Genomic DNA, 12,248 nt, shown 5'->3' on the forward strand with positions numbered 1-12,248 from the left:
CTACGCTTGCAAAGGTAAAATGATTGGCTAGAATTCAAAGTGTATCACAGCTCAGGAAAAGCACCGAAATAAAGCACCGAAATGTGCGCTGCTTTTCGGTCTGGTTACTACCGTTACCATCAGAACCCATCCCTACATATAACAGACAATCAACGCAGGACGACATAAAGTGCAAAAATTGTAAAAAATCAAAACACAGACAGAAATTAATGATATTGTGTGTGTGTGTGTGTGTGTGTGTGTGTGTGTGTGTGTGTGTGTGTGTGTGTGTGTGTGTGTGAGATCACAGCAGCAGCTCACAGACAGGATTGAAGCAGTTTGTAAAAGCAGAAGTCCCAGTTTGTCACTTCAGGTTTGACTGAGCTGTTTCCAGAAGAGCTAAAATAGACGTCCAGCTGCTGAGATCAGTTCCACTCTGTTGGGTTTCTTTGTGACTGTTTCCTGCTGCTATTTTTACAGGTCATTTTAGAGTGAAGCAGCTGCAGCGTCCTGATGATTCCTCCTTTTATCGTTGCTGTTAAAGCAGAAATAACCAGATTATAAAGGAGTCTCACTCATGTTTCTGCACTCTCATCCAAAGACGGTTCGGTACTTGGACCATGTTTGTTTATTTATTACAGGTTAATGTTCAGTCTCATGTCTCTGAGGTGTATCTTCTTTGCTGATGACTTTATTGTAGTCAGGAACATTTACAGCAGCTTCTGGATCCCATCGAACGTGAGCTGGTGACTGTTAGTAAACTGCTTTGATTGTAACACATGCTATTCACCTCTCTCTTCACTTAGGAACAAATGTTTAATATTAGGAAATCACTCGTTAAATATTCACAGAAAAATGTAACAAATGACGTTTCACAGCAATATTTGTGAAGCGGTGCCAGGAGACCCGAGACAAACATCAGCTGAATCATTTTACTTTGAAAAACTTGAAAAAACAGTTGCTGTAGTTTAAGGACACTGACATAGTCGTGTCGTCAGACACTCAGAGACTGGACTGACACACACACACACACACGCACACACACACACGCACACACACACACACACCAAATGGAAATGTGCAAAATACTTAGCATTTTGCACATTTCCATTGCACTGTGTTGTCTTGTTTATTTGCACTTTACGTAGTTGTGTGTTTGTCTGTCATATGTCATGTGTAGCACCAGGGTCTCATTTTACTCTGTACTGTTCCACTGCACATGGTTGAAATCACAATAAAGCCACTTGACTTGTATATCTGCACATTGTCCGTACTACATCTGTATATTTGCTTTTTGTATAGCAATATAAACATCTGTATACGTATTTGTACATACTCTGTTCATAACTGTTCCCACCTTTCACACTATCCTTATCTGCATATAATCTGCTCTTATTGCACTTACTGCTCTTGCACGTCTGATTAGATGCAAACAATATTTCAGTCCCTGTTTATACATTTGTAATGACAATAAAGTTGAATTCTAATCCTAAAGTCAACAAATTCATCATTTATTCAATTAAATGCAATGAAATTTAAAGATTTATTAGATGATGATATTAAAAGACATAGAAGACATCCAGAAGCTGTTTGAAACGAGGGATAAACGAGGGCTGGAGTGACCCCACAGAGATAAGCAGAGGAGAATGGATGGATTTAGTGTTTGAAGCAGAGGTTTTGTTGGTTTGGTCTCTTTCTAACGTGTTTGTTGGGAAGACAAACAGATGCCTGACTGACATGTGCACTCCGTGTTACTAATGACGTGAAGAAGACGATGGCGGTTAAAGCACCGTATTAATAAACACTCACAGACGGCTGAAGTCACCACACAGAGCAGACTGTGTGAAACAAATCAACAGTGTCCAAATAAAGTGAATGATTAAATTCTGAATGGAACATTTAAATGAAAAAAAACTTTACAGAAAAGGAAGTGATGTCACAGACGTCACAGAGCAGCGTGATGTTGACTCATGTCATTGCATACTGACCTTTGATGACCATCAACTATGAAATAATCGCCAGAAAATAAAGTTTTTTTTATTGAATGTTTATTGAAACTTCTGACGAAACGTAAAAGACAGAACTTAAAAAATGTAACATTCATTTGCTTATGTGAGTTTTAATTTGTATCACATTTACTGCATCCAGCAGGTTATTGTGTAAAATGTAAAATGACGATGCATCAAATATGAGACACTTGGAGTTAAAGGGTTAAAGGGTTATTATTTTGCTTTTCTACAATCTGCTATTTGCTGACATGTTCAAATAATTTGTTGGTTAGTAAAGAAACAAGTTGATCAATAATGTGTTAATAACCATCATCATCAGTTTGGTGCTTTCTGTCATCAAACAGGACTGAGGAGGAAACCAGCTCAGAGAGTTTGAAGGTTCTTCAATGACACAGTAGAAGAAGAGCTGTGAGGCCACAGTAACGTTTCAGAACTGAACTAACTCTGTCAGAGCTTCCACAAACACTGATCAACACACTTATTAAACCTCCTGTCATCAAACCCTCGTTTTTGCTGAGTTCTCCCTGTTTTACCTTTTGGAACCTGAATTTGTTTTTTATAAATCCAAATTTGAGCCGACAAACTGGACATCTCAAAAAGACTCAAAAACACAAAGTTCCTCTTCAGGGATGAAAGTCAAAAACTGTAATTTGGAATCTTAATGGAATACAGTCTGGTTTAATTTTATCGTTTTATCCATGGAACTGAAAATTCATGGATCTGAGCATTGAAATATCATTTTTTAAAGAGGTCGTGCACACTGTTGGATTCACTGTATTTAGTCAGCTGTGGCAGAAACCTGGGATTGGTAATAAATATGAGAATCTCCTAAAACTACATGGCTTTTTTTCTCCTGCTGATTAAAAGAAAACCTTAACAAAGCTGAAGAACTCAAAGTGCATCAACAGTTTCTTTCACCATCATTCTGTAAAACACCGGCGAACGCTCCCAGTGTTTGATACCATTTATCCCAGTGTTTCCCAACCACTGTGGCGCAGCACATAGGTGTGCCCTGAGAAATGATCAGGTGTGCCGTGGACGATTATCTGGTTCCACCTGATTAGTCCTCTAAGTAAAAGACTAACGGGTGGAACGATTACATTCTCTTCCACTAGAGGGCAGTACAACTACCAGCTCTAATTAAATGAGTTGCCAACTGGCAGTAAAACAATCGGACCTGGTCCTGGAGAAAACTCAGACGCAGATGAAGGTCCTAGCATGAGTAGTGGTCAGAAGAAAGTACAACAGGTACACTGGGGACAAACCGAGCCAATACCACTGTACCTGGTGTGCAGGGAAAAACTATCAATATACTTTCTGTGATATTTTTGTTGGTGGTGTGATTTTTCTAATGTGAAATATGTGCCGTGGCTCCCAAAGGTTGGGAACCAGTGGTAAATATATGAAATGCAGTAAATAACTTTAGAGAGGTGCACAGAGATTTCAATGTTTGAAGATGATAACAATGTCAAACAAAGCTTTCATCCAATAATTCAGTAATTCATCAGTAGTTTGAGGGTTATTGATCAATCAGTGAACAGATCAGGTTCTGATTGAGAAACTCAGAGTGAGGACTTCAGAGTTTTCAGCTTTAGAAACATGTAATTCTATCAGAGGATCATCCGCTCAGTGGTGTCATCATGCTCGTCAACATCCAATGGCGTCTCCATGGAGACAGCATGTTTGTTACCTGTGGGCAGAGTGGAGAAATCAGGACGGTGCTGACGTGATCAAAGTGTTCCTGTGAGTATCTGCCTGAGTTTGTACCTGAGCGCCTGCTGCAGCAGATGGACAGGAGCAGGATGGTGCAGATGCAGTACGGGCAGAAGGCCAACAGGTGGCAGATGACTCTGATCCAAGACACAGAGGGAGAAGAAGGGGAGGAAGAGTTGGTGAGAGGAGGAAGAGTGGACAGAGAGGAACTGGCCTCAGAAACTGGAGGTGGAGGGACAGACTTTCTGAGAGTAGTTATAGGAGACCCTGCAGGAGACATGATGAAGCAGGTTAATGAGTCAGCTCAGCAGGTCAGGTCTTTAAACACGGAGTTATGTCAGTGTTCTGACCTCTGACCCTCAGAAAGCTCTGAGGAGATGATCCAAATGTGTTAGAAGCGCACCAGTAGAGACCTTCATCAGAGGGCCTGACATTGGTGATAACGTGTTCTGCTTTAGACCCAAGGAGACGTCCATTCATGAAGAAAAAAGATGGAACTGTTTCACCAGTCTTCTTCTTGCATTGCAGAGTGACATCACTTCCTGGTCTCACAGGAAGTGCAGGGATCTCCAGGATCACACCTTTTTCTGAATAGCAGGTAAACAGAGACAGACTTCCACCATCAGATTGGAGTCACACAGAGACAGAGACACAGCTGGAACATCTCACTGTACCTGAAACACTGATGGACACTTCATCGCTCTGCTGTCCAGATGAGCTTTCACACCAGAAGGTTCCACCGTAGGACGAGTTACGATCCAAAACGCACAAACTTCCACTCATCTCAGCTGCTCCACAGTCCTCAGTGGGTCCTCCACTGGTCATCTTCACTGTCCATCCATCAGCTGTCTGTCCATCATCAACACAACTCAGAGACACTGAAGACGATCCACTGAAGACCTGCTGAAGGTTTGGACTGACAGACAGAGACACTGGAGGACAGACAGACAGATAATCACCACCAAAGAGGAGAGGACCAGCGTCACGATGATCATCAAACTTCACACCGACCTGCATCAAAACCAGAATCCAAATGTGGAGCCAGCTCACATGGGCATGGTTGCCATGGTAATTTGAATTTGACAGGATGCAGACCAATTAACTCTTTACTTGGCATGACTGACTACAACTGATAGGTGGGGGATGGTAACTATGGAGATGCCAGGGGGAAAAGAAGAAACCCAAAGAGTAGGTTCATGGATATCTTGAAGGAGGACATGCAGAGGGTTGGTGTGACCGAGGAGGATGCTGGGATAGGATGAGATGGAGGCAGAAGACCTCCTGTGGAACCAGCTAAAGCAGCAGCCAATAGAAGACGACGACACATGAAGAAGACTGCCACTTATTTCAAAGTTCTCATCCAGAAATTTGGCTTGCCCTCTAAGGAACATCCCTGAAACCTGGGAGACCTACAAAACGTTTACCTTGAACTTAAGGGAGGGGTGGACTACCATCATATCCCTTTATAAATAATGATAACAAAGAATCCACTTTGAGGAAAAACTTTGATTTCTATCTTCTTTGTCTATTTAGTTGGCCAAACTGAATTTCTGTTGAGGTGATGTTGTTTTCACGTACTGCTGTTAAGTATTTGGTTTGTTCTGAATAAATATCCATCCATTTTCTTCACAGCGAACCCAGGATGCTTACACCAGCTGTCAGTGGTCAAAAAACCAGGGCACATCATGGACAGGTTGGCAGTCCATAACAGAGACATCACTGTCAGTTAATCTAACAAGACTCAAACTCTTGACCGTCGTGGTGTTTGGTGATGGTGCCAACCCTCCACCACCATGCCAACTGTCAGAATACTGCAATATTTTGATATTCAGTATTCATTTTAGGTCTTAGTGAGATCTTCATTCTATCACGTCAGATCAAAGCTAAAGCCCTTTCTGTCCAGGCATGAACTTGGAAACTGTCATCCATGCTTTGAATACTCCAACTCCCTTTTGATGGGGGTTGGCCAAGCCACTCTGTCACGCCTGCAACAGCACGGTTTTTACCTCATTTAGTTCAAAATATATTGAGAAATGTACCAACACACGTAAAGTATGGCTCAGTTAACCAGAGATGGACCTGAAGTGTGTTAATAAAAATAACCTCTGTGGCCATTAATGTTTCGACAGTTAGTATTAAAGACTATAAAAACATAAAATCTTTAAATCATCAATTATAACTGTCAAAAATGTGTTTGTGTCATCAGCATAAGAGTGGAAGAGCTTTGTTTAAGAACTTTTAAAGACCATTAAAAATCAGTACGTAGTTTTGAGGCACAGGCAGATTTTAAAGGACCACACATGCCTCTGACACATCGTCAGATATTCATATTCTGAGTTTGAGGCAAAGCTAAATGTAAATAAAATAACAATTTTTTTCTTTGGCTGTCTTTTGCAATTATTGTGCAAATGTAATCTAAATCAGCAAAGAATCAGTCTGCAGGAAATGGTTCTCTCAGTTTGTGGAGCACAACTTCCTGTTAGCTAACTAGCTTTCATGCCAAAAAGAAAAGTTATTTTTTCAGTAACTTAAAGAAACTTGAAGTTTAAACGTCTAATAGCTTAATTATTTTAAAGAATAAAGATAAAACTTAAAAAGGCTAAACAAAAACAGATTTGATGAAGCTGCACTTCCATCTACTCACCTGCAGAAACAGTCGGTGCAGACAGCAGCAGCACACGCACACCTGCAACAGGAGGTCAGAGGTCACTGAGGGTTACAGGTCACAGAGCATCAGAGGTCAGCGACTGACACTGAGTATATCATGGTGAAGAACAGTTCCTGTTCCATCAGTGAAACACAGTAAAGAGAGACGACTGAGCTGATTGTAGCAGCAGACAGCTGTGGACACAAACATCTACAGACAGCTCAAAGTAAGACGATGGTCCCAGTTCCTGTGTGCATACAAACAGGAGTCCTACCCTCAGCTCTTACTAGAACTATGAGAAAGAGTCGGTGCAGTCCAAAAGCACCAATCACATGTGTTCTACCTTTAGGAAGTGACAGGACGTAAATGATGGTCACTGAGTGTGACACAGTGTCCTCGTCCTCATGTTATCCACATAAACTCTGACATTACATCCTTTATGAAGACTGACTCGCTCTGAATCGCATATTTGGATCAAGCAGCTGCTACAAACAGGACGATGTGACAGTCAGAGGTCAAAGGTCAGACTCTGCTGCAGTGAGAGTGAAGGTGGGACTCACCGAGCAGGAGCAGAGAGGCAGCTGCAGCCTTCATGATGTCTGGATGCTGACTGACTGTGTCAGACGCCTTCAGCTTCCCTTTCATCACTTCCCTTTGATCCCATTGGGTCCCTGTGTGCTGTTGGTGGAGCCTCACAGTACTGCATCTATCAGAGAGTTTAGCAAAGGCTGGATCATTGCTTTGTTTTCAGCCTGACAGGAACACAAACCTGACTCTGTGACTCGTTGGTTTTCCCCATTTTATGATGGTTTTCATGAACAGATGCTTGTCACAGAGTTCCTCAGTGTTCTGTGCTGGGACCAGTAACTTTTCACTTCATACTTCCTTCAGGCAGTATTATTAGAAAACACTGCATTTGTTCATTGCTATGCAGATGATAACCAGCTGTACTGATCCAAAAGCCAGATGACACAAATCCACCAGTTCACATAAAGACCTGGTTTGTGATTCATTTCTTTCTTAATAAATTCATGAAATGTTAAAAAGTCATCTTTATCTGAAACTGTTCAAAGGTTCCTGATCAACACTTCCTGCTGCACTTTCAGATCCTCTCTCTGCTCACAGGAGAATCAAACCGCTGAAGGAGACGGCTGACCTTTGACCTCTGACTCCTCTCAGCGTGTCTGCAGCTTGTAAACGATGATATAATAAAACATGTCGTTACAATAATGTCAGATGTTGGTGTTGCTGACGTTAAAGTCACAGGTGTAGATCATGAGAGCAGAAGTGTTGTGTTCAGGTGTGACGGAGCTGCTGTCGTTAGATTTAAATAGAAGCGAGCGTCCAGCCAATGAGATCAGTTCTGCTCTGTGTGCTCTCTCCTGGTTGGTCTGTGGATGTTTCCATGCGGTTACTATTACAGGTTATCTTAGTGTGTTATGAGTGTGTTTCCTGATGATGTTCCCCTTTAGTCCTGTGCAGCTCGTCTCAATCACACGTTTGTGATGTTTGAATCTTTCATTGTGGTTGGATCAGGTTAAAGCACAAAAACATCACAGAAACAAACAGCTGTGAATATAAAATAGTTGGATTCATGTTTTTACACTTTGATTCAATACTTCAGAAATGAATTTGACAGCTTATTGATCAGTGAACAGAGTTTACAGCTTTGGACACTTTCAGATTCCTCAGAGGATCCATCAGCTTAGAAGACATGCTGAGTGGTGACATCAGCAACAATGTCATCATACTCCGCGTCACGCAAGGGCGTCTCCATGGAGACAGCATGTTTGTTACCTGTGGGCAGAGTGGAGACATCAGGACGGTGCTGACGTGATCAAAGTGTTTCTGTGAGTATCTGCCTGAGTTTGTACCTGAGCTCCTGCTGCAGCAGATGGACAGGAGCAGGATGGTGCAGATGCAGTACGGGCAGAAGGCCAACAGGTGGCAGATGACTCTGATCCAAGACACAGAGGGAGGGTGTAGATAACCTGCTGTTAGTTTGGTATTTTGTCCTAATCCGCTTGCCGTACCTCCGTGTAGGTCTGTGTATGTTTTGAGTGGTATAGGCTCCGTTACTGAATCCAAGCATGTAAGTTCTCTGCTGCTCTGCTGGTTAATAAACCACGTTAACTGAGTTTACTGCTTCATCATTATCATACTGGTGAACATACAACAGAGGGGAAGGAAGAATTGGTCTCAGAAGAGACGGATGTTTTAAGAGACGTTGTAGCAGACCCTGCAGGAGAAATGATGAAACAGGTAAAGGAGTTAGCTGAGAAGGCCAGGTCTTTAAACAGGAAGTGATGTCATTGTTCTGACCTCTGACCCTCATCATCATCAACGCAGCCCAAAGACACGGACGTGGGTCCACTGAAGACCTGCTGAAAGTTTGGACTGGCAGACAGATAGACTGGAGGACAGAAAGAGGAAGGTCACCAGCAACACATGGAGTTACAACTGTAAAGGAGGAGAAAGCAGATTCAGGCATTAATCATGAGACCTTCAGGACCAGAATCCAGGACTAGAATCCTGATGGGGCCCAAGCTAACCTCTGCTAATAAAATACAAAAATATGAAAAGTCTGCTTAAGAGCCCAATTTCAGATCCTGTGGAGCCCTGTTGCCATGTGGAAACATTTTAACAGAATCAATGTCTTTACCTGAATAATTTAACAAGCATTAAAACATTCATCACAAGTGTTTACCTTCTTGACAGCCTCACTCTTTCTAAAACCCACCGTCAAAATAAAAATAACATTGCTTCAGATTTTATTCATTATTTTATAAACAAAACTGAGTTTCTGTTACTTGCTTTAAAAGTCAAATGTAAAGCAGCGCCTTTAGCTTTAAGGCCCCCGAGCCGAGATATAGAGTCTCTGCAGCATGTCCTTGGTCTTCCCTGGGACCTCTGGGACATGCAGGAAACACCTAGCTCCAGGAGGCTTCTTTAACAGATTCCCGGACATCCTCAACTGGTTAATTTGACATGGAGGAATAGCAGCTCTTCTGGATGGATGAATAGCAGATTGCAGAACACCCTATCTCTGGCTAACTCTGACAGCCACACCTCGGAGAAAACTCATTTCCGTCGTTTGCATCCACAATCTTATTCTTTCAGTCAAAGTCAGAGTTTGTGAGAATGGGTGAGGGTAGAGATGCAGATCGACTGATAACAGCTCTCTCTTCACCATGACGGCATCCGTCAGCGTCTGCATCACTGCAGTTGAACTAATTCATGCAGGAAAGTTTCTTTATTTTTGTGTCTGAGAATTTTATGCTTAATGTACAGTACAATTCAGTCACTATGTGTCTTTTGCAATGTGATATTTTTATAAAGTATCTTAAAGTATTTGATATATGAAGTTAAAAATCATTATATAAGGTCCGTGTCTGCGTAAAATCATTAACAAAATGTTTGCTTGTTTTAATCATCTCTGTCTGAACACTGTTGATATTTATAAATTTGGACTTTTTCCTACGAACCATTTATTACACGTACGTCATAATACAAAAAGTAAAAGCCAGGATGTTTTATGCTTATTACCAAAAATATCAGATTATATTGTGAATAAGGCTGGATGTGTTGCTCTTTAATGCATCTGTGAACCATCCTGATACGTGGAAACAAGGGTGATGACAGACGGATATTTACTCGGGTAAATTATACTCTCCACAAAATCTACAACTCACTGTAAGTCTGTGACTACAGGGTCAACGAGGGACCTCTTCAAAGGGCTTTCCTTAAGATTAAGACCGGCGAACAGCAAGTCGATTATTTTAAAGACTTTAAGCAGTAAAAATGTATTAATGGAAAAAGTACAGCTGGTGGAGAACATTGTGCATAAGGCCGTTCACAACCAATGAAAAAGGCCATATTTAAAAAGATTTATAACTTATATGAAGAACTAGAATTTTAGGGCACTTCCAAAAGAATGAATAACTCCGTAAAAATAAGTAATGTTGGAAACATGTAACTGTATTCTCCAGTAGAGTGGGATTACTGCTGTTAGACAAACATTTAGACGTATTGGTTCAGTTTATATGAAACTCTGTTCTGTCACAGAGATCTGAATACTGGGAATGACTGCAGACTGTCTCCTGAAATCATAAATATAAACTTACACCTGCAGAAACAGTCGGTGCAGACAGCAGCACACACACGCCTGCAACAGGAAGGCAGAGGTCACTGAAGGTCAGAGGTCACTGAGGGTCAGAGGTCAATGAAAGCTCAGTTCAGAAATGATGCTGTTTTAGGATTTTTATGTTCCTCGACTGAAGGAAAACCAGAACCAAGAACCTCATCCCGACTCTGAGCAGAACTCTGAGCTCATGTACCTGCAGATACTCAGGTGATGCATCAGTGGACGTGTCCCTGACGCACTCATGCAGACGTGCTGTCTGAGCGCGTGTTGGATGAAGCTGTAACATGTTCATCCACCCCGGAGCAGACAGACGGACGCAGTCTTCATGTCTGAGTGACGACTGAGAGTCTGAAGCCTGAGCAGCAGAGGTGCTTTCAGCTTCATCACCTCCCTGTTACACACTCAACACGTCCCTCTGCTCCACGCTTTCACTACTCGTCTGACTGAGCTCCGTCAATTCAATTCAATTTTATTTATATAGCGCCAAATCACAACAAATGTCACCTCAAGGCGCTTCATAGATACAGAGAAAAGCCCAACAATCATATAACCCCCTATGAGCAAGCACTTTGGCGACAGTGGGAAGGAAAAACTCCCTTTTAACAGGAAGAAACCTCCGGCAGAACCAGGCTCAGGGAGGGGCGGGGCCATCTGCTGCGACCGGTTGGGGTGAGAGAAGGAAGACAGGATAAAGACATGCTGTGGAAGAGAGACAGAGATTAATAACAGATACGATTCAATACAGAGAGGTCTGTTAATACATAGTGAGTGAGAAAGGTGACTGGAAAGGAAAAACTCAATGCATCATGGGAATCCCCCGGCAGCCTACATCTATTGCAGCATAACTAAGGGAGGATTCAGGGTCACCTGGTCCAGCCCTAACTATATGCTTTAGCAAAAAGGAAAGTTTGAAGCCTAATCTTGAAAGTAGAGATAGTGTCTGTCTCCTGAATCCAAACTGGAAGCTGGTTCCACAGAAGAGGGGCCTGAAAACTGAAGGCTCTCCCTCCCATTCTACTTTTAAATACTCTAGGAACAACAAGTAGGCCTGCAGAGCGAGAGCGAAGTGCTCTAATAGGGTGATATGGTACTACAAGGTCATTAAGATAAGATGGGGCCTGATTATTTAAGAGCTTGTATGTGAGGAGCAGGATTTTGAATTAAATTCTGGATTTAACAGGAAGCCAATGAAGGGAAGCCAAAACAGGAGAAATATGCTCTCTCTTTCTAGTCCCTGTCAGTACTCTTGCTGCAGCATTTTGGATTAACTGAAGGCTTTTCAGTGAGTTTTTAGGACATCCTGATAATAATGAATTACAGTCGTCCAGCCTGGAAGTAATAAATGCATGAACTAGTTTTTCAGCATCACTCTGAGACAGGATATTTCTAATTTTCAAAGTCAAAACGCACAAAATCAGGCATCAAGTGAAGAATCCCTCTGTTACACCAACATCACAAGTTCATTATTAAATGATCTTTTTTCCATGTAATCCTGCATCTTAATCATAACAAGTGACCTCCTCCTGGTGTGAGGGTACAGATCCTGTTCTGCCAAACGGAGACATTATTTCACTCTTAGATCAATTCAATTCAACTTTATTGACACAGCACCAAATCACAACAACAGTTGCCTCAATGTGCTTTATATTGGAAGGTAGCTCCTACAATAATACATACAGAGAAAAACCCAACAATCAAGAAACAAGAAACTTCCAGCAGAACCAGGCTCAGGGAGGGGCGGCCACGACCGGTTGGG

The 12,248-nt window shown here is 42.0% G+C and overlaps 1 protein-coding gene across 2 annotated transcripts; it reads right to left on the bottom strand.

Moving 5' to 3' along the window:
* Positions 1–2,188: 2,188 nt before the first annotated feature.
* Positions 2,189–10,943, bottom strand: LOC146520972 (uncharacterized). Of its 2 annotated transcripts, XM_085154516.1 has the most exons (6): positions 10,789–10,943; positions 6,346–6,387; positions 4,376–4,633; positions 4,052–4,288; positions 3,756–3,968; positions 2,189–3,678 (listed from the first exon to the last, which is right to left on the bottom strand). In XM_085154516.1, exons 1-6 carry the CDS (start codon positions 10,874–10,876, stop codon positions 3,599–3,601), a joined length of 918 nt encoding a protein of 305 aa, XP_085010642.1. In that variant the 5' UTR covers positions 10,877–10,943; the 3' UTR covers positions 2,189–3,598. The 2 variants fall into 2 exon arrangements, with proteins under 2 accessions (XP_085010642.1, XP_085010641.1); XM_085154515.1 differs by lacking the exons at positions 6,346–6,387; positions 10,789–10,943 and having other exon boundaries at positions 2,189–3,968; positions 4,376–5,557.
* Between the last annotated feature and the right edge of the window lie 1,305 nt (positions 10,944–12,248).

Source organism: Neolamprologus multifasciatus, chromosome 3, assembly GCF_963576455.1.
Source record: "Neolamprologus multifasciatus chromosome 3, fNeoMul1.2, whole genome shotgun sequence".
In the NCBI taxonomy this organism is placed as follows: Eukaryota; Metazoa; Chordata; class Actinopteri; order Cichliformes; family Cichlidae; genus Neolamprologus; species Neolamprologus multifasciatus.

Bases quoted from the DNA above. Each gene is read 5' to 3' on its own strand.
- LOC146520972 (XM_085154515.1), bottom strand. From the start codon at position 4,718: ATGCAGGTCGGTGTGAAGTTTGATGATCATCGTGACGCTGGTCCTCTC. The intron at 4,289-4,375 runs GTACAGTGAGAT...CCTGCTATTCAG, and splicing joins AGTGTCCATCAGTGTTTCAG to AAAAAGGTGTGATCCTGGAG. The intron at 3,969-4,051 runs GTCAGAACACTG...TGTCTCCTGCAG, and splicing joins GAGCTTTCTGAGGGTCAGAG to GGTCTCCTATAACTACTCTC.